Source organism: Echiichthys vipera (genome assembly GCF_963691815.1).
Source record: "Echiichthys vipera genome assembly, chromosome: 9".
NCBI classification, from domain to species: Eukaryota; Metazoa; Chordata; class Actinopteri; order Perciformes; family Trachinidae; genus Echiichthys; species Echiichthys vipera.
Genome location: NC_139834.1, coordinates 4030876 through 4054129, shown reverse-complemented (window position 1 = coordinate 4054129; position 23254 = coordinate 4030876). Strand labels below are relative to the sequence as shown.

General features: G+C 43.1%; 2 protein-coding genes across 2 annotated transcripts in view; one reads left to right on the top strand and one right to left on the bottom strand.

The window, feature by feature from the left end:
* Nucleotides 1-23254, bottom strand: part of taf13 (TATA-box binding protein associated factor 13) — a 329277-nt gene that overhangs the window by 112332 nt on the left and 193691 nt on the right. The window lies entirely within an intron of this gene.
* Nucleotides 1-23254, top strand: part of lama5 (laminin, alpha 5) — a gene marked incomplete at both ends in the record, with an annotated part of 134679 nt that overhangs the window by 56467 nt on the left and 54958 nt on the right. Inside the window, 8 exons of the mRNA XM_083920454.1 lie at nt 1158-1328; nt 2298-2395; nt 13728-13843; nt 20101-20219; nt 20688-20778; nt 21071-21205; nt 21373-21432; nt 22714-22854. Of these exons, the coding sequence (XP_083776580.1) occupies nt 1158-1328; nt 2298-2395; nt 13728-13843; nt 20101-20219; nt 20688-20778; nt 21071-21205; nt 21373-21432; nt 22714-22854 (931 nt within the window). The remainder of the gene's footprint in view (nt 1-1157; nt 1329-2297; nt 2396-13727; nt 13844-20100; nt 20220-20687; nt 20779-21070; nt 21206-21372; nt 21433-22713; nt 22855-23254) is intronic.

Below are 23254 nucleotides of genomic sequence, written 5' to 3'. Positions count from 1 at the left end.
AGGGCTCGTGCTTGTGCTCGCACACGTGCGCACGCTCGTGCTCGTACATGTGCAAACGGCTCCGCTAAAGCCCACCTCTTTCAAGCGGGCCGTGGACGGTCCGCTGGCCCCAGTTTTGCGCGGAGCGGGTGCGCTCACACTAGTTAAAGGTACTAGACTTTAGCTGAAAAAACGGTTTTGGCCCCGGCCAGAAGGACAGTGTGAGTACGCCCTTAGGTTCACTTAGGTTTCACTTTGAAATATGCTACTGAATCAGATACGTATCAGATTTCTTTGAATGCAGGTCACATTTAATGCGACTTTGACCTCATTCTGACCACCGATGCACTGTTTTGTAAATAAATGACGAATAAAGTTGATTGAAAAAAAAAGTTTGCCAAGAACAGAATCAAAACAAACATGGAGGACAGCAGTGAAGCAGGTTGCGGTCGAGGGAGAGGGAAGATTCAGACCTCATTAGTATTTGGGGGGACACATCGGTGCAAGCTAGACTTCAAGGGTCTTATCGTAACAGATCTGTTTTCCATAGCATTTCAAGATGGTGTCCGAACAGGGCCATAGAAGGACTTGGTTGCAAGGCCAACATAAAGTGAAAAGCCTGAAAGTCTTAAGCCAATAGTCCTACAATACCGGTCGCCGTTGCCAGGTTCTCTTCCGTAAACACCGTTGTGGTGTGATGTCATCAATGATCAACTGTGCATGCGGGTCACTTCAGGAGCGTGAGCTGTTCACACAGCAATCCGTAGACAGGTCACATTTAAAGATGTATGTGAACAGACAAACAAAAAAACGTATTTGAGCAATAAACGGGAATTGTGCATGAAGACCTGCAGTGTGAACGGAGCTTAGTTTGCTCAGAATAAGAGTCTGTTTTTACACTATATTCTGAATTTAGTTAGTAAAATAGGACATGAGCATGCAGAGCAATAAAAAAATCATAATATCACAAACACATTATAAACAAGTGAGGAACGAACACAATCCTGCAGTATTCTCATGTACTGCTGAACCCTAAACACGCATTTTGTGTGTGCCATATCATCATGTTGTGAATATAATTTGGTTGATATCATTCCTCTGACTTTCCCAGGCTCTAATGTTTTAAATTTCCACACCCGTCAGCTGATAAGCTGCCTCTGTGCTCCTCTGTCTCCCAGGTGGTGGTGTCCTTGGTGAACGGTCGGCCCGGGGCCATGAACTTCTCCTACTCACCGGTGCTGAGGGACTTCACCAAGGCCACCAACATCAGGCTCCGCTTCCTGAGAACCAACACGCTGCTGGGACACCTGATGGGCAAGGCGCTCCGTGACCCCACCGTCACACGCCGGGTGAGACTGTGCAATACATTAAGAAAAAGAAACGTATAGCACACCTCATTAAATGGTCAATTCGCACATGTAATAATTCTTCTTTGGCCGAATACAAATATTTGAAATAATAACTCTAACTCTAACTAAAGGAATAGTTTTGGGGAAATACGCTTATTTGCTTCTTCTTCTGTCCGTTAAAAATTGGAAACAAGGGGGAGACAGCTGACCTGGATCTGTATAGAGGTTTAAAAAAAGTCAACATTTTGCATCAACGTATTACAAGATAATTAGTGAGCTTTAGAGGCCCTGCTTATGCTAAGCTAACCATCTTTTAGGCTCGGTTGGTATCAATCTTCTCATCTAACTATATGTATAAGCAAGATTTTCCCAAAAGGTCGAACTATTCCATCATCTAAATGTTTTTATGGTAAGGTTGGGCATGTTCTAATCTACCAACCGGTGATGGCCGATATAATCGCCCAGGTTTGTGTATCTATAAATAAGCCAAATAAACTCTCAAACTGCCAAGGAAAGGCATATTATTGTCCTTATTAAAACAGACAAACACAACCTTACACCTTCTGAACTAAAGTGTTACTCTTTCACCGAACTAAGACGTTAGCTTAATCACCTCATTAACTCACCAAAACACACTCAAACTGGACAGAAACAAAATCAAAATCATCAAACCCGTCTTAATTAGTTTTTTTCACTGTTCCAACAATCACCAACTCTTGGTTGAAATAAATCCTTACCTCAGGGAGTAAGATGTGCAAACATGCCGACTTTAAATGCAGTTTTTTCCTGCTGTCCCTGGAGCGGCTGCCCCAGCTCGTTCTTCAGACAGAGACCAGTATATTATCAAAATAAAGTCATAACAATGGCCAACAAAATCACCCCAAAAACAATATGTATTCTTCCAATCACCCAGCCCTAATGTATGACAACATATTGATGATAATAACTCAAATTGTTCTTATTTTACAGTATTACTACAGTATCAAAGACATCAGTATCGGAGGACGCTGTGTGTGTAACGGACACGCTGAGGCCTGCAACGCCAAGGAGCCCAACGACCCCTACAAGTAAGATGCTCGCTCAGCCTTTTATAGGATCAAAGAATAACACACACACACACACACACACACACACACACACACACACACACACACACACACACACACACACACAGTAGTGCCTTCGCGGCTGTCAGTGGGCATCGCTTGTACCACTGTTCTCATAACTCTGCTGTTATCAAAGCTGCCTGTGAAAGCCTTACTCACTAATTAGAGCAAGATGTTACCAAGATGTTTTTTTATGTCTGACAAATATCCCCAAAGCAATTTCAGTCAAAAGCAACTGGACTTGGTTATTTGTCTAGGAAGACGTTTCACCTCTCATCCAAGAGGCTTCATCAGTTCATGTACACATCTGACCAGGCTGGGACTGGTCCAACTAACTGGTGTGAGATCCAGGTATTTAAAGAAAGATCTCTATGTTGGAGAAACCAAACAACCACTGCATAAACGCATGGCCCAACACAGGAGAGCTAACTCCTCAGGCCTGGACTCTGCTGTCCACTTACATCTCAAGGAGAAAGCCCACTCCTTTGATGACAACAATGTCCAAATCTTGGACAGAGAGGACAGATGGTTTGAAAGAGGAGTAAAACAAGCCATCTATGCAAAAGTAGAGAAACCACTGCTAAACAGAAGAGGAGGTCTGAGACACAACTTATCTCCAATTTACAATGCTGCCCTTTCATCCCTTCCCAGGAGATTCAACAATCTAACCTCAAAGAACAACTGTTCACAAACGGCCTCCTGTGACTCCAACGACTGTCATTAAGGGCGTACTCACACTGTCCTTCTGTACCGGGCCAAAACCGTTTTTTCAGCTAAAGCCTAGTACATTTAAGCAGTGTGAGTGCACCCGTTCCGCGCATATTTGCGGACAGCGGGCCATCCACGGCCCGCTTGAAAGAGGTGGGCTTTTGTAGAGCCGTTTGCACATGTACGAGCACGAGCGTGCGCACGTGTACGAGCACGAGCCCTACGGCGGTAGCGGTATGTGCGCCTGTTCGGACATAGAAAATAGAACGACGGACCATGCGCGGACATTTAACAACAACAACAATGGCGGTGAAAGGTTCACGTTGGTGTGATGCGGAGGTGGAGTGTTTACTGCAGATTTGGTCGATGAAAAGATTCAAAAACAGTCGACAAGACGCACAAAAACTCCGACGTCTGTGGAAAGATTTGTAAACAAAGCCGCACACACGCGATCAATGCGTGTGATGTGTTACGGCATGATGACGTATGGACAGCAAGAAGCATTTCACGAGGCCCAGGCAGTGTGAGTACAAACGGGGCTGGGGCGCGGGGGGAGAGGGAGGGGGGACAAGTACCCTAACGCACCGGTCGCGGTGCGGAAGGACAGTGTGAGTGCGCCCTAAGACTCAATAGAGCACTAACAAAGTCCAAACCTACTTCTCACCAACGACTGTCAGTCTGATGACGGTCGTTGGCCCTTGGAGCCCAAAGGGTGTCAGTGACATCATCGGCCTTGTGAGAGGTTAAATACCTGGATCTCCACACCAGTTAGTTGGACCAGTCCCAGCCTGGTCCTGGTCCTGGTCCTGGTCCAGTCCCAGCCTGGTCAGATGTGTACATGAACTGATGAAGCCTGTTGGATGAGAGGTGAAACGTCTTCCTAGACAAATAACCCAGTCCAGTTGCTTTTGACTGAAATTGCTTTGGGGATAACAATGACCTGGACAAATGAGAACATTCACAGGCTGTTTGACATATATGTTATTTTGTGGCCATGCTGCATTAGCACCAAAAAACAGAGCAAGAATAAGACTTAAATCATTTGAATCACAGAGGAAGAGAAAAAGTGCGAGTACATGCAGAGAAATGAGGAGCCTGTAAGGATCATGGGTAGTGTTTTTTTCACAGGAGTGAAACAGCTGGAGCTGGAGAGGAAGACTTACTCTCTGATTACAACTTCCACACAAATAAACTTCCTGTCCTTTTATTTCGTTTTTTATTGTTGAAGCAGAGGGACGAGACGGAGCTTGTTCTAATGTATGTGGATTTACTGTAGTGTGTGTGTGTGTGTGTGTGTGTGTGTGTGTGTGTGTGTGTGTGTGTGTGTGTGTGTGTGTGTGTGTGTGTGTGTGTGTGTGTGTGTGTGTGTGTGTGTGTGTGTGTGTGTGTGTGTGTGTGTGAGCTTCCAGATAAGTGTAGGTGTCTCATGAGAAGTGGAAGTGGGCAGCATGTGATTAATGTAATAATATGTGTAAATGTATGTGTGCAGCTACCTGCAGGCTGTGGGTGATTTTACAGTAAGCTGTCATTATTGTTAAATCCAACATGAATACACACACACACACACGCAGGAACAATCACAGATCTACCTATGAATATTATTTCTCTATGCATGTATACACACACACACACACACACACACACACACACACACACACACACACTTATCTTTTACACACACACATGTACGGACTTGTTGAAGGTATCCGGAGACGGTCTCTTGTAAAGTGATGAAGGTGATGTCGCTCTTTCCTTGTTGCACGTGAGCGATTTGGGAATTTGGGAGGAAAGGAGGGAGAGGCAGGGGAGAAGGGATTGTGGGATTGACGAATATTTTGACGTACAGTGGATGTGAATTTACTGCTGTGGGGAAAAAAAGATTTGCCTGACTTAACTTCCCTTGAAACATTTCCCTAAATTAACTGATTCTTTTGCAGCCCTGATCTGCATTAAGGTTGACTTACTACTGTGACACATCAGTCCAGATGAATTTACACTATGAGCTCAAAATAGCTCATGTGCTTGTTTCTCGGCTCAGTGTTGAAATATTGTCGTGGTGATTCCTTCGGGGGGGTGAGGACAGACGTTGAGATCTTCTGTTACACTGTAAGCCAGAGACGGCAGTAATTCTCCAAAAGTCAGATCTGTTTTTTTCAGACACTGAGCAGAGTTCAGCCTCACACAGTTCTGTCCACTGCATGTTTAAACTTAAGGTCCTGTGTGTGTGTGTGTGGCAGACAGATGTAGGTAGAGGACTGTGTGTTTGATGGGTGTTTGTAATATCTTGGTGGGGGCCCCAATAGTTACTGTAAGAAGACGTGTGTGTGTATATACTTTCCCATATCTGCTTGCGTGCACACACCTCTTCACACGCGTATGCAGGACACCTTCTCCCCTGAATGTTTTTTTCAGCTGCAGGCAGATGGACTTCATTGAAAACGTTGCTTTTGTCCAGATATTTGTATTTGCTCTCCTTTCTTTGTGCATCTTGAATGCATACTGTGGACCGTTTAGATGAGCTGTGCTGTGTTTTCACCAGTAAAGTAAAGAAGACGGTGGACACGTAAAATGTCTGCCAAACACAGTTATGTGTACTTGAACCAAGCCTAAGATACACAGAGGTGTTTTAATGGCTCCAGTTCAGATTTCATGCAGTATGTGTGCTTTAATCTGTTTCTGGCACCCAGGGTATATATTATTTGTACACGACAGAGTGTGTTTATACTGCCATGATAATGTATGGCCGTTTAACAGAGAATGTCTGCAGGTTGATGTACAGTACAGTCACACTAAATACACAGGACCTCCTGAGCAAATCCTGGCTTCACTCCCTTCATGCAGGATTAGAGGGATTTCAGGGGATTATTATAATAAAGCACATTGATACTCATCTCCTGAGAATAGATTGGGTACCATTATAATGCACAGAAGCTTGTTAAGGTAAGGAATCTTGTGATCTTTAGTATTTTACAGTGAATGTGTGTTTGTGTTAGAGATGTTAATAATGTTGAGGTTTAACTGAAAATGTAACCAGAGGTTTTTAAATGATGAGTTTGCTGTAAGAGCTGTCCATGCCTCATGGAGCAAACATCAGGTTACAACAGCTGCAGTCTTGAATGAAAACATGAGTAAAAAACATCGACTGGATAAATAATGGACGTAGTGTCCACATGGTCACTCGTAGGTTTTCTGAAGAACCAACATGAAGCTCAAAGTGGGCAACACCCCCTGGCTCCAGTTTAGAGACTGGCGTGGGAGTGATTTCCACTCCCCGTCCCGTCCTGCTTCCGCCCGTTCCGTTAAGAAAACATAAAAAATAAAATGACTCCTGTTCTCTCTTGGTGCTGGAAAAAAAATCTAACATGATCCTGGATATGGGCTTTTTCTGTTGCTGTGTCCATTTTGATTGAGTTTATCCTAGTTTATTAAATTTGTAGGCTACTCTTCTTGGCTCTTGTTTTGAAAATCTTGTGAGCTTGTGTGCCTTGCATCAACCTATTGCAGAGTGCGTTGTCAGTTTACGTCATTGCCCTGGCCAGTGATTGGATGCATACAAAAACAAGGATAGCTCTGATCAAGACTAGTACAAAGAGGCTAAGGGCGTACTCACGCTGCCAGGGCCGGCCAATGCTTCTTGCTGTCCTTGCTGTCCATACGCCATCACGCCGTAACACGTCACACGCATTGATCGCGTGTGTGTGGCTTTGATTACAAATCTTTCCACAGACCTCGGAGTTTTTGTGCGTCTTGTCGACTGTTTTTGAATATTTTCATCCGACCAAATCTGCAGTAAACACTCCACCTCCGCATCACACCAACGTGAACCTTTCACCGCCATTGTTGTTGTTGTTAAATGTCCGCGCATGGTCCCTCCTTCTATTTACATGTCAGAACAGGCGGACATAACGCTACTGCCGTAGGGCTCGTACTCGTGCTCGCACACGTGCGCACGCTCGTGCTTGTACATGTGCAAACGGCTCCGCTAAAGCCCACCTCTTTCAAGCGGGCCGTTGACAGCCCGCTGGCCGCAGTCATGCCCGGAACGGGTGCACTCACACTGCTTAAAGGTACTAGGCTTTAGCTGAAAAAACGGTTTTGGCCCCGGCCAGAAGGACAGTGTGAGTAGGCCCTAAGTCCCCAATCAAAGATGGCGGTGCTTTGGGGGTATAACACATGCACAGTAAAATCTGGTCTGCAATTGCCATGATGCTCAATGGGTGGTGCACTGTCGTAAAAAGAGAACAGCACAACTCCAGTTCCACTGTGCATGTGTCTTACCCCCAAAGCACCGCCATCTTTGATTGGTGTCCATTCCTCTTTCTATATCCTTGGCTTCAACCAGGAAGAAGGACGAGACGGGAGAGAAGTAGATCAACAACAGCCTTGTTTTATATTATGACCATAAAAAAATCGTTCCCACTCACTCCTGTTGACACCTGTTCCCTCCTGATCCCAGGATCCATAGTGAAAGTCACTCCTGAATAAAGGGAGTCTCGCAGGAGTCCCGTGACCCACGGTAGTAAAGAAAAAATTGTCAGTCTCTATTCCCGTTGTCACCCGTCTTGGCAGCGCCATGACTCCGCCTACTTCCCTAATGGGTAAAGAAGTGGAGCAGAGGCAGACTGAAGGAAGCCCGCCTCAAAAGCGCCACACTAGCGAAAGCAAGCAAGCTAGCAAGACAACTTTGCCGAGGAGGGGAGTTCAGGGCCTTGGTTAGGAACAGAAAAAGGTTTTGGTTAGGCTTAGTACCACTACACTCCCTGGGTGAAAGTCTTGTATTCCCATCCACCACCCAGACCCACGAGTGGTCAGTGGTCCTATACTACAGCAGCTCATTTTAATATGTTAATACACACAAAATAAATATGTTCGATATCATAAGAACCGCGGATGAAAACAGCCTGACCACAACGCTGTGACACATTCACAAAGAGGATATGACGCCACTGACAGGCCACCAAATGTACCGGAGCTTTACCTTAAATAAAATGATACATTTCTCTGGTTGGAACATCGTTGGAAACATTTGGGATAATAAGAACACAACTCAATTAAATATAGGACACATGTCAAGTCATTTTTAAACATTTTACGTTACATATTATACTTCTACCCCAGAGGATTAATAAATAAGTAAAACAACGAGGTAAACGTGTCCGTGCAGACATCATGTTGTTGCCAGCTGGCTGCTCGGTGGAAATGTCCACATAGTTTGTTCTGTTCGGCACCATTTGGTTTCACTTTGCTGCATCACCTCCAGTTCAGGATCAGAGCTCCGAGAGGTGAGGCTACATCTGGGTTAATCATTAGCACGGCTGTGTATGTGTGGTGTGTGCATGTGCATGTGTATTTAAGTGTAATTGTGTCTGAACCTGCGTGTGTGTGTATGTGGGGTTAAAAAAGAAAGCAGACTTTTCCTTTGGGTGTCGAGATAATAACAACGCATAAAGAGGAAGGAACACGGAAAAGAACAGTAACCACCATTAAGAAACAAACCTATTGTGTTTAGTCACATTATTATCAGGTCAAATGATCTTAAAGGGGTTTATCTGGTGCTTTTAGGTATTTCATCATGATGAAGGTCCTGGTTTGCAATGAACTCCCTTCATACATTATGAACAGTGCTTATTAGATTTATCACACAGTTGAAATGTCTCCTTTGTAAGCTGACAAAACAATAATTCAGTGAAAACTAGCAAATGTCAGGAGTTAAGTTAGAAGAAGAAGAAGAAGAAGAAGAAGAAGAATTCCTTTATTAGTCCCGCTAATGGGGAAATTCAAAGTTCATTCAAAGTTATCATTCAGAGGAAATTACTGGTGTGTTAACTGCAGGACAAACTAAATGACTTCCTTAATTCCAAAATGACCAGTGGCTGAAAAGCAGTGCAGCATTTAAAATGTTATTTTCTAAATGTTGTCTGATGGTCCGATGCCGTCAGTCCACGGACAACACACTGTGCTGTGTTACACCAGGACACTGAGGGCCACACAGCTGCACCAATCAGTGCTCCTTTCACTCCTGACGTCCGTTTCACGTCACCTGTTCAAACGGCTTCAACAGTTCAGATAAAAGACACTCAGCTGTCCTACTGTTTTTACAGCCATGTGAACTAACCACACACTCTTGCCTCATGAATTCATGAACTCACCGCAGTAACTGCCAATCACATAAATGAACTTATTAATCGTATTAAACACAGTTGCTGATCGTATTTCAGAATCTCCGGTGTGGTCAGCGGATAATAATCATATAAACATGACTAATAAGGATAATAATAATATACATATGACTATTACTACTTCTAATAATAATAATATAAATATGAGTGATTATAATAATAATAATAATAATAATAATAATAATAATAGAAATATGACTTGTAAAATTAATGATAATAATAATACTAATAATATAAATATGATTAATATGGCAATAAAATATGACAGTAATACTAATAATAATAATAGAAATGTGACTTATAATGATAACAATAATAATAGTAATAATAATAATAAAAATATGACTAATAATAATAACAATAATAGTGCGTCATGCAGGAAACTTGAACATTTCAACCTTTCCAGTCCTCAGAGTGAATCTCAATCAGCTATGACAGACAGACCAGAGAGCTAACACTGAGAGCTAACACTGAGAGCTAACACTGAGCGCTAACACTGAGAGCTAACACTGAGAGCTAACACTGAGAGCTAACACTGAGAGCTAACACTGAGCGCTAACACTGAGCGCTAACACTGAGAGCTAACACTGAGAGCTAACACTGAGAGCTAAGACTGAGCGCTAACACTGTGCTGCTGCAGGTTATTATATTCTAAGTATTAAAGCGGAAAAACCACTGGATTAGATGCAGCTGCTTGTCTTCACCAAAGATAAGGATAGAGTGAGCTTCAGGAAGTAGACGGTGTTTATTTTGTGACTCACACATAACCGGGTGATTAAAGGAAAAAGCCATCCCCGAGACACGAACCCTTTCAGACTGTTTAAAGTACTCAAGTACAATCTCTGCTCTGTAACTGCCATTTAAAGAATCACACTTGTGACATTTCGTTGGATATCAAATGTGATTCACGGGGAGTTTTGGCATCGTCAGGAATGTGGGTTGATATCCTGTTGCAACGTGGTTTATGTTTTTATAAAAACGTTCCACATCTTCTTCAGAGACTGGAGTGTATCCCTCGAGTGTATCCACACTTGTTTCACGCAGGTGTTTGATTGATGGGAACACAGCTTCGAGGAATTCACATAAATCCCTCCTGACCTCATCAAGCTTTTCGGAGATGCTCCGTCTGGTTTGTGTCAGAGCGAAGGAATGCAGATCTGAAAAACTTCACATCAATGCAGGACTTTGTCTAACGTGCTTATTTCCAGCAGGTGCGTTATAGGCGCTGACTGGAGGTCTGTGTTTAAAGGTTGGTCCTGGAGCTGCACCGCTGATATTATCAAGACAGGTCGCAGTGTAAAGGCCACAAAACACAGACGGCATTATGATGAGAGAGTCCTGCTATTAAGGGACTTTACTTTAAGTAGAAGCACACAGACTTTGTGAACTTTTTATGACTTGGGAGAGGTAGAAAATGAATCTCAGAAGTATGTGAACGGAAACACAGCAAGTCACTAAACTGTAGAAATGAAGTGGTCTCTGGAGTTGGAGATCATCATTCATTCATTCATCTTCAACCGCTTATCCCGGGGTCGGGGTCGCGGGGGTGCTGGAGCCGATCCCAGCTGACATCGGGCGTAAGGCGGGGTCCACCCTGGACAGGACGCCAGTCTATCACAGGACACATAGAGACGAACAGAGACAGACAACCATTCACACCTACGGGCAATTTTAGACTCATCAATGAACCGAACACCTGCATGTCTTTGGACTGTGGGAGGAAACCGGAGTACCCGGAGAAAACCCACGCAGACACGGGGAGAACATGCAAACTCCGCACAGAAAGTGCCTTCTTGCTGTGAGGCGACAGTGCTAACCACTACACCACCGTGTAGCCCAGTTGGAGATCAGTGAATGATAATTATTAATTATTGTATCATACTGTATCACTCAACAAACCATGTGTGCTTGAGTCTCGTTCTGGATTTCTAAAAAATTGAAAAGTGAAATTCATCTTTACAGCCCTCTGGGTAATGACCCAGTTTACTGTTGTTCGGTCAGGAAGCTGCTGGTCCACGGCTAACGATCCAAACCAGGAAGTAGTGAATTTAGGCTGTAAACCGTCCATTGAAAGTCATTTCCTAAAACGCTTGAACTGAATTGATCGCCAGGGAGGAAAGGAAAGAAGGATAGAGAGAGCGAGAGAGAGAGAGAGAGTGAGAGAGAGCTGAGGGATGCATGAGTGAGCGTGTGAGTTAAATATTGTGTGTGGGAGAGAGAGGGAGTGAATGAATGCATCTGATGGTAAAAGGTGAAACCTGGAAACACAATAAGCCTGTTGAAACACAATACACAGACACGTTATCAGCACGGAGCAGAGTGCAATAACACTTCCCACAGCAGAGCAGCCCTGCAAAGACACATTTGAAACACTTCAAAAAAACGTATTTGATTATACCAACATGTGTAACCCCTCAATAATAATAGTAATGATAATAATAACATGCAGGGTGATATGGTGCCAAATTTAAAGTAAGCACGAACTGAAGACTCCAGAAACATAAGATGAACTGTATAAGCTGCTGTAGTGAGTGTAGACAAAGTAAAGCAGGCTTTTGCAGCTGCGTGGTTTCTCTCTCGCTTCACTTTAAGACCTGAGGGGAGGGGTCTCTTGTAACAGCAGGAACTAAACTCTGTGTGTTGCATTTGCAGCACGGACCAAAGTTGTTGTTGCACCGACAGAAAACCCGATATTTTATGAACACGTGCCAAGGACAACAACCCCCCAAACCTTCTTTTATTTTTATTTTTTGAACCACATGGAGCGCCTGTGGCCCACACTGAACAGTGTCGTGATGTGACGACTGTTAAAGACGTGTTGTGTGAACTTAGCTTAAAGTTGTACTCCATTAGATCTGAGACACCTTGTTTCCAGCGGCCTCTGTGGCAGTAAGATGTAACTGCAGATGACCCTGTTCTTTCTGAGCCTCCATCTTGTCACGTTCATGGTCACTATGGGTGTTGACAATATTAAAATTTTTGTAAGCTTTGCTGAAACACATTCACCTCTGTACTTCTAGTCTGTCACCTATATGTTACCCTTCTAAATCCATACACACACACACACACACACATGCTCCTATTACACTTCTGCCCTTACTACAAGCCTGTCTCAAGTTGGAAGTTCCCAGTTTCCGATTACAAGTGAAAGCAGCATAACACAGACCAACCACTGTCAGCAGCGTCACTAAAATGGCGGCTTATTTACATCCAGCCTGGAAATGCCGCAACAGGCGCAGATATTGGACTACTCAGCAAAAAGGCAACAAGTGCTTTAATTAGTGGGTCACATGATCAATCACCACTGTTTTATCTCACTCTTTGATAGATAGGAAGTTAAAAGACAAGTAAATAGATGCAAATCTAACAGAGTACAACTTTAAAGTCCACAGAAGTGAGTCATCAGCAGAAGGTGATCAAATAAAGAGAGAAGCCAAATATTACGTTCATTCTTCTGTATGAACACTCATGCGCCTGTTCTTCCAGCCCCAGGTTGAGTCTTTGTTTTAGAAATGAGTTGTATGAGGATTCAAATCAAACCACAGGAATAACTTGCATGAATTTGTTTCCTTCCTCTTCATCATTCTTATGTCTCCCCTGACTCCAGTTGTCTTCTGCTGTCTCTCTTTGACCAGTTTAGAGGACTCAGGGAGACGAGAGAATGGTGTGAAGAGGTTTTTTCCTCTCTCCCCACTGTGTTTTGGCCACAGGCCGCAGGTTCACCCACTAATCCGATTAAAGGCCGGGGTGAAGCAGTCAGCCGCTGTCCATGAAGGGGAAAGATTAACTCTTTCATTGTTGGGGGAGTCTATTTCCACTTTTCTCTTTTCTTTTGACTCTCTGTCACACTCTTATTTTTCTTCTTTCTTTCTTTCTTTCTTTCTCTTTGAAGTGACAGCAGGGTAGGAGGTAGGGTAAGACAGGGTAAGAGGGTAAGAGGTAGAGGAATGTGAACTTTTGAGAAAAGTTCAAATAATGTTTTACCCCAAACACAATGAGCTAACGGTGTGTGTTTGTGTGTGTGTGTGTGTGTGTGTGTGTGTGTGTGTGTGTGTGTGTGTGTGTGTGTGTGTGTGTGTGTGTCTGTGTGTGTGGTGTGTCTGTGTGTGTGTGTGTGTGTGTGTGTGTGTGTGTGTGTGTGTGTGTGTGTGTGTGTGTGTGTGTGTGTGTGTGTGTGTGTGTGTGTGTGTCTGTGTGGTGTGTCTGTGTCTGTGTGTGTGTGTGTGTGTGTGTGTTTGTGTGTGTGTGTGTGTGTGTGTGTGTGGTGTGTGTGTGTCCGTGTGTGTGTGTGTGTGTGTGTGTGTGTGTGTGTGTGTGTGTGTGTGTGTGTGTGTGTCTGTGTCTGTGTTTTAAACTGTATCTGTTTTCTTTACTCAAACTGTTGTTGTTGTTGTTGTTGTTTGCAGGTTACTGTGCGACTGTCAGCACAACACCTGTGGACTGTCTTGTGACCAGTGTTGCCCCGGACACAACCAGTTGCCGTGGAAACCGGCCACGACCTACAGCGCCAACGAGTGTGAACGTGAGTAGTGGTCCCTGATTACTGAGCACTGTAGCACACACACGCACACTCGAGAAAACGTGGGAGAACTCGTGCTTGGTCACACTCTCTCTCTCACACACACACACGCAGGCACGCACACACACACACTCACACACACACACTCACACACACACACACACACACACACACACACACACACACACACAAACACACACACAGTTTAATCAGTGATCCCTGCAGAGGAATGTGTTTTCTTTCATGTGTTGGTTCAACAGAACGAGCTGGCCTTAATTGAACGTAGCTGATCAGACACACGGGGCTGCAGTGCTGCTGTTTCTGCTCTTTCTTCATAACTTTTACTCAAGAAAACAAATTCTTCTGGTTGAACATGATCAACATATTTTGAATACACTTCTTTCCTGCCATATTTGTGCTGGAAGATCCGGCTCGGCACCGACAGTGGTGATTTGTGAGAACTTTTCAGTCTGTAAGATTAGACATCAAGTTTTCCAACTCCATGTTGTAGAGAAGGCAAATGTTGTCATTTTCCTCTTTTAGTTCTGTTCTTCACACGTATCTCAGTGGTTTGTAATGTTGAGACAATGCTCTCTGTGCTTGTGGACTTCTAAAGAAAGATTTATTGTTCAGTATATTTTAAAATACTTTTTATTCTTTGTCATGAACATACATTTCTGGCACATTGAAGCATTTCATCGAGACTTTTAGCCGCTGCCGTCTGCCGTTATCAAAAGTCCGCTTCTATTTACACGCGAGAGCCGTCAGTTATCAAAGCTGCGGTTATATTTAACGAAGGAACGACGTGAGTATCACAATGGCAAAAGGGTCATCAAAGGGCAACATGATATGAAACGACAGAGAGAGGGAGATGCAGGCATTTGCTGCTGTGCAGACTACAATGGATCAGGTTCTGTTCATACTGCAGCTGGAAGTGTGTGTTTCAGGGTTAGACTAAAATATATATAAAGCTGCAGCAAGATGTTTCTCATCATATTCAATGAAACCAACACTATGCTCTGATTAAACAACATAAATCAGCCACTTTTAGAAAAAAAAAACCATCCACATCCACTTAGGGCGTGATCACACTGTCCTCCCGGACCACGACCCGGACTTTAGGGTACTTGTCCCCCCTCCCTCTCCCCCCCGCGCCCCAGCCCCGTTTGTAGTCACACTGCCAGGGCCTCGGCCAATGCTTCTTGCTGTCCATACGCCATCACGCCGTAACACGTCACACGCATTGATCGCGTGTGTGTGGCTTTGTTTACAAATCTTTCCACAGACCTCGGAGTTTTTGTGCGTCTTGTCGACTGTTTTTGAATATTTTCATCCGACCAAATCTGCAGTAAACACTCCAACTACGCATCACACCAACGTGAACCTTTCACCGCCATTGTTGTTGTTGTTAAATGTCCGTGCATGGTCCGTCCTTCTATTTACATGTCCGAACAGGCGGACATAACGCTACTGCCGTAGGGCTCGTGCTCGTGCTCGCACACGTGCGCACGCTCGTGCTCGTACATGTGCAAACGGCTCCGCTAAAGCCCACCTCTTTCAAGCGGGCCGTGGCGGGCCAGCTGGCCCCAGTTGAGCGCGGAGCGGGTGCGCTCACACTACTTAAAGGTACTAGACTTTAGCTGAAAAAACGGTTTTGGCCGCGGCCAAAAGGACAGTGTGATCACGCTCTTAGAGCCTGTTGTTTGTTTCGAAAAATCCACAAAGCCCGGTTGGTGTGGTCCACTCTGCAGTGCATGTGTGAAAGGGGCTTTAGCCACAGCAGATCTGTCAAAACTTCAAAGGAGATGAAGTTGAAGGTGAATGCTTGATTATGATCAGTTTTTAAGGTTTTGGCAATATGAACAGGGGCTCCACTTTTAAGGACAGAGAACTCCCAAATCATGTTTCAGCCTTTTTAAAAGACCAATGAAAGTCAATGTTCATGAGAGAATGTATAATGTGGATGAGAGCAGACGGGAGCTCTGAGTTATTATGCTCTGCTTAGTTTATCACTTGACTGACTCACAGCACTGGATCGCCCTTAAAGGTCCTTTTTACATTATTTTTGTTAGTTGGTTAGTTTCAAGAAGGGGAAGAAAGTCAAATGAGCCTCAGGCCTGAGAAAAACACTCACAGCTATCAGATCTGGAGGATAAAGGCGCGCTGCTTTACTCAGCCGCCACCTCTCAGGCGCTGAGGGTCAAGATAAGACCAAAAAGCTCTATCAGGGTTTGACTGACTGTACGGAGAGTAAACGGCAGTCTGGATTTTATGCATGTGTGCACCTGAAGCATGCGGTCTTCATCTTAGATTGACTTAAAGGATGTATGTAATCTTTATGTATGTAATCTTTAAGGTCAAGTTTGGGCTGTTAGACTTTCGGCACTCTGTATCTCATTAAAGCAAGGAATCTCCGAGAAGTCTGTTTGTCCTTCGCATATCTCAAAAACTCTTCATCCGATCCACTTAACATGCGGCAGGTGTATTGCTGGGGAGCCAAGGAAGAACAGTGTTAAATTTGGTGCTTCTTTGGTTCCACATGAATCTCACCGTATAAGCCACGCCTGTTTGCGTCTAGAGGGATTTTTTGAGTTTTGAAGAAAAACAAACGGATATACGTATCCCCAATTTGAATACCTAAACGAATAACCAGATATTCAGGCCCAGCCTAAGCTGCTGGGTGGATTTAGTTTTTGTTGGACAGAGCCAGGCTAGCTGTTTCCAGTCTTTATGCTAAGCTAATTAGCTTTGTATTTTCAGTTCAGACATGAGAGTGCTTTCAGTCTTCTCATACAAAAGTCAAATTAGTGCAGTGAGTTTCTGTTCCTTTCTATTCACATAATCAAACACATACATTTTTTGTCATTTGTTAATTTCTTCTTCTTCTTCCTCTTCTTCTTCTTCTTCTTCTTCTTATTATTATTATTATTATTATTGTTCTTCTTCTTCTTCTTATTATTATTATTATTATTATTATTATTATTATAATCTGCCTTCAGAACTGTTTTCAAAGAACTAACACAGCGGTAAGTATGAAGTCGAACCAACTTTTATTAATAATACTTTAAGTAACAAAATATGGTATCTCAAATACAGAAGACAGTATCAAACGGTTGGATGTATATTTAAACTTGGATTAACTAAGGGCGCTAAGTTAACTAAGCCACCGTGAACAGATGTGGTGGGGAGCAGACGTTAATAAATAGACATCAGGATCACTGTCAGTGCTTGTGCACGTGCACATACATGTGCATCTGTGCTTTACTAAAGCCCAACTCTCTCAAGCGTGCTGTGCCCAGCGCGGTACAGTTGTACTCACACTGGTCAAAGGAACTAGACTCTAGCTGTGAAGCGTGCTTGGGCACAGTACGGATGGACAGTGTGGGTTTCATTAATGGAAGCTTTTGTGTCCAAAGTACCTTAAGTCCATTAGATTAGAAGTTTATTGAGCAGGGACAAATACAATGTACATTGTTTCATATAAAATATCAAATAGAGGTTTCTAGACCAGACGACTTTGCAGCCTTTACTAAAAGTTTCACAAGCAAAGTTAAAAACAATACACATGCACGTTAGAATACAGAACATCAAATACAGCACACATAATGACAAAAACAAGGACAACAAGTAAGGTGAGTGTGCACGTGCATGTGTACTTGCCCTGTGTTTGAAGGTCAGTGTTCACAGGTGTTGTTTTACTTGTGTGTTGAAAACCTTGAGCTCTCTCAAGGTTTGGAACACACAGTGATATACATGCATGGTGGAGAATGTGCATATGCAACGATGTTTATGCAGGATGTTTAAATCATTTGATTTGAGCTTTGGCTCATGTGGTTTATTCTCTTCACTTTGAATGAACTGATCCAAAAAGTGTAACGTAGTGATCCCTGAGAGAGAGTCTTCGATCACTGACTGTAATCAGACATGAAATAAGCCTTTTTAGGAATCATCAAATGTCCCCAGCCTACTTCTTTCTGCTTCACACTACAAAGAGCCTGATGAGGGACTTTCATCAGGTGTCAGGAGATGATTAAGATCCTGTGTGCGGCGGTTGTGTTAATGACGGCTTCTCTCATTTCTCTCTGTCTTGATTTATTTGGAAAGAAGCTGACTGTGATCCTCAGCAGCTCTGAGTGTGTGATCTCTGTGGACCAACAGCAGCTTTAAAACAACAGAAACTCTTTCTGAAGGGACTTCACAGAGCAGCGGGCTGACATTAAAGTCTCAGGGGGTTCAGAGCAAACATCAACATGTCACCGTAGAAGAAGTGAAGCCTTTGGTGTGGCTTCACTTATCAACCACCACTGGAAAATGAATCAAATGTGTTCAGTTACTATTTATGTGGACTCCGATCACAGATCAGCAAGGTTCTGACTGGAATATGTTGAATATACCGTAATTTCCGGACTATAAAGCGCACCTGACTATAAGCCTCACCAGCTAAATTTAGGGTAAAATACAGATTGCTCCATATAAAAGCCGCACCCGACTATGAGCCGCAGGCGTTTTGATGTGTAATTACCGTAGTATATAGGGGCTCCTGCTACCACGGAGGGGATTGTCGGGACAGAGATGACTGTTTGGGAACGCAAAGCGTCCCATTTATTAACAATAAATCTTTCAATCATTCAATCAAACTTTCACATCTTTGACATGGCGAACAGCATTCGTGCAGAGTACAAATAATACAACGGTGCAAAGTAATACAAAGTGCTCGCCTGTAACACGGCAGTAAAAGTGCAGTCCCGCGGCCGTTTACGTTATCAAAATAACCAACCAGGTACGTGCAGCAGCTCTATTTCCTTCTTTGACAGCCAGATCGATTGCCTTTAACTTAAAAGCAGCATCATATGCACTTCTCCGTTTGTTTTCCATGTTGAGGGTGTTTGCATGAACACTTCCTTCGCGCAAACTGTCGCTGACGCTCTCCTACTCTTTGTTTTGCTCTCGTTACCTGGCGCCAGATGTCTGCCTCGGTCTCGCGCATCCTCGGTAGTGCGCGCCCCTGGTTACCGTAAGCCGTAGAAAAGCTGCACCGTTGTATAAGCCGCAGGGACCAGAACGAGGGAAAAAAGTAGCGGCTTATAGTCCGGAAATTACGGTAGTTCACCAAAATGTCTAATATACTGAACATTCAGAGGTTGTGACAGTGAACTACGGCATATTTCATCTCACTTATTATCTGACTTCTTCTTCTTTGTCTTCTGCTTCTTCTTCCTTTTCATCAGCTTCTTGTTTTTCTTTTTATTCTTCTTCTTCTTCATCATCTTCTTGTTGTTCTTGTTCTTTTATTCTTCTTCATCAACTTGTTATTTTTATTATTATTCTTCATCCTCTTCTTCTTCTTCTTCTTTATCATCTTCTTCTTCTCCTTGTCCTTCTTCTCCTCTTCCTTGCTCTTCTCCTCCTTGCTCTTCTTCTGCTTCTTGTTCTTCTCCTTGTTCTTGTTCTTCTTCTCCTTGTTCTTGTTCTTCTCCTTGTTCTTCTTGTTCTTCTCCTTGTTCTTGTTCCTCTTCTCCTTGTTCTTCTCCTTGTTCTTCTTCTCCTTGTTTTTCTTCTTCTTCTTCTTCTTCTTCTTCTCCCCCTCCTTGTTCTTCTTCTGGTGCTTCTCCTTAGCTAAGAGTTTAGCTCCCTGCAGTCACACGGACAAATCAGCAATAGTCTAATTTATTTTTAAATGTTTATTTAAAGGTATCTATTCTATATTTTATCTTCATCCCATTGTATTTCCTTTTTTTGTTTTTTAGTTAAAGTTAAATAAAATCCACTATTTTTATGTTTAATAAATGCATGAATAATTTTCCATATTCCTAATTTTAGTTAATGACGAATGACACTATATGTTTGGATATCTCCTACTGTATTTATTAGAAACAAACTGCATGCCTTTGTGTCCCTCCCTCTGCTGTTATCTCTCGTCCTCTTCTTTATTCCCTGTTCTCCTGCTCCCTGTCTGCACTTTTTACCCTCCAGGTGAACGGCTACATTGATGTTCCTCAGTGCTTCATGTGTGTTTGAGAGCGTTTTGTGCAGCCGTGCATCTCTTTATCTTTTGTTTGTTATTTTCCGCTTGTGTGAAAAGAAGAAGTTGATGAGGTCAGCGTTTGAGTTTGAAAAAAAGAAATTATGAAGTTTGCTCAAGTGGAATTCTAATTCCTGAACTCTCACACTTCTTCTTATTTAATCGGTGTTTTCGTTGTTTTATCTTGTTGTTAAACCAACACTGCAGTTGTATTTAACTATATTTAACTGTGTTTCAGCGTGTAACTGTCACCGCCATTCCTTCGACTGCTACTACGACCCCGAGGTGGATCAGAAGAGAGGAAGCCTCGATATCCACGGACACAACAGAGGAGGCGGCGTCTGCCTCAACTGTCAGGTATCAAACACTCTCCTCAAACAAACACATTACATTGGGTGCTAATGCCTTCTTTTCCGTTCCTTTGAAATCAGATGAATTTAAAGTGTAATTCCGGCATAAAATCATCCCATGGTCTTTTTCAGCACTTACATACATCAAATAAGCGAGACAGATTTTTTCGTGTACCACCTATTAACTGAGAAATCCGAGAGAGCTGCTAGAAGCCGGACGTGGCTAACAGTGATTAGCTCGGGGCAGCACGGTGAAGCTGTTAAAACGGAGTGTTAGCCACGTCCGGCTGTTAGCGACTCTCCCGGATTTCTCCGTTAATAGTTGTTACACAAAAAAACCTGTCTCAATGGCTTATTTGATGAATGTAAATGCTGAAAAAGACCATGGGATGATTTTAAGCAGGAATAACACTCCACTTACTTTATTATGAGTTACTGACTCCAGTCAACTTTAATGGAAGCTCTTCCCTTCCAGCATCACACCACTGGAGTCAACTGTGAACGCTGCATCCCCACCTACTACAGAGCCCCCGACCACACCCTCGAATCCCCGCTGGCCTGCTCACGTGAGTGACAGCTGTCTGTCAAATAGGACTCAGTCGATCAGTCAACTTAGTGGTCGTTTGGGTCCCAGTTGATTCAGATTTCTTCAGTCGTTTTTTCTGTCGAAGTCACTTTTGAGCACTTCTGTGGAGTTTTAAAGTGGTGCTTTTTCATGATTCTGTGTGGAGAAAATCTAATCTCTCTCTTTAATCCAGGACATCCCCCATAAAACATTCAAATGAGAATATTTCCATTTTTATTTTGTCTTATTGATATCTTTTTCCGCCTGTATGACACTCCACTCCCTCTCTGCAGGCTGCGACTGTCAGTCAGAGTTCACAGACGGCACCTGCGAGGATCTCACCGGTCGCTGCTTCTGCAAACCAAACTACAGCGGAGAGAACTGCGACTCCTGCGCCAGCGGCTTGGTCAACTTCCCCGACTGTTACCGTGAGTCACAGACAACAGAAGCACCTCGTAAAAACTGTCCAAAGAAGCTGGACAAAGCATTCAAATCCACCTCTTAAGTAGACATTGAACATTGTACAGAATAACCTCTTGTCTTTATTTCCCTGGTTTCTAATCTCTCTCTCTCTCTCTCTCCCTCTGTCCATCAGCCATCCCCACCTATCCCTCCAACAACAACGGCGAGGCCAAGCCAGCAGGAGAGATCATCAGTAAGACTTTCAATCCTATATTTGTTTTCTGCTCTAGAGTCTTAGAATAAATAGCATTTAAGAATAGTTATTAGCAGCAAATAAACAGGGTGCCTAAAGTCTTAAAGGAGACCTGTTACACGCTTCAAAATAATGAGGTTAATGAACTTAAAAGAGCCAAAACCTCAGATTTCACGTTTTTTTCTCCTCTCGGCTCAAAGTGACGTTAATCTGGGCTGGATTTCTTAATACGGTCATCTGCAGCCTGCACGCTTACCTCAGTGTTTACGTTACATATACTTCTACATGCAGCTGCATGCTAACGTCAGAGAAAGCCGGTTGTGTCGTTTTTTGCCTTTAAGGGTGATTTTGCTCCTATCCAATAACACAAGTGTCTGTAGAGCCCCTGATGTTCCACTCAGCCTCCCTTCCTGTATCTGTTCCCCATGTTCTGCTCTCACCTGCTCAGCTGTTGGTGCTTTCTGTGGGACTCTGATGTTTTGGGAAAGTCAGTGTGGTGTGAATGGAGTTTCAGTGGAATGTGATAATAAGCTGGAAAAACACTGTTGGTGTTCTCAACAGAACCACCTGCTGCTCATATCAGCCTGTTTATAAGAAAGTTTTTCCCAATTGCTAAAACACAATTTTGCAAACGAGGCCGGTTTTTATCAAATTACTCAACACGATTGACAAGAGCACACACCCAAACGGCAAAATTCCCTTATATGCCCTGCAAAATGAAGCACTGCAACTATGACTACACATAGCAGTATCAAAATCAGATGACACACACTTTATTCATATTAGAACGTTTGTTTCTGCATAATAAAAAGCACTCTCACCTTCAGTATGCTTTGCAGTCAAACTAAAATAGTTCAAATTGTAGAAAATTCTTCAGATTGTTCACATGCACAGAAATATTTGCAGTTACACACACATGTTGTCGAAACATTTCTTTTTTTATTATTCACCAAACAGGTCAGCGCAGCATATGCTCAGCAGATACATTTACATTTTGAAACATTTGACTTTGTCTTATGCAGAGAAACGTGTTCAGTGCATTTCAAAAGTGCCATTTTGAACCGTGTGTGAAGCAGAAAATGTGTTTAAAGTTTTGGAGACTTGAGAAGAGGTTTTGCTCTCTGTGTCAGTTTAAATCTTTGTGCTCTATGTGTCATTTTCGTGTGTGAGCAACTGGGAAAAACATGTCATCAGTATCCATTCCAACTTTAAATATAGTTTGCATTGTTCTGTAAACCTCATTGAACCCGAGCCGTGACAGTGTGTGTTCTCTGTGTGCAGACTGTGAGTGCAGTGCAGCCGGTACTGTGGATAACTCCTGCAGGCCCGATCCCCGAACTCTGACCTGCGTCTGCAAACCAGGTTTCACCGGCGACCACTGCGACACCTGCGCTCCGGGCTTTTACGGACTCAACTGTCAGGGTGAGACATGGTTACGTGGACAGATACATATATTAGTGCTGGAAGAAACTATTATTTTTTAAATGATTGATTAATCTAACACAAAATTTCTGGATTAATTAATAAATTGTTTGGTTTAAAAAAGACCAAACTAGTTTGTTTTAATCACTGCAACACAACATTTGGTTTAGCTTTAGCTTTATCGAGAGCTGACAAAGTACGGAACTTAATATGAGGATGTCTCCGCCTCTCAGAGTCTGCAAATCACAATCAGTTGAGTTTAATGAGACACACATGCTAATAATACACAACACAAACAGAGCAGGAATTCCACAAGCTTTATTTATTGGCTTGTTTATTTATCCTGTGTTAGTTAAACACACACACACACACACACTCACACACACACACACACACACAC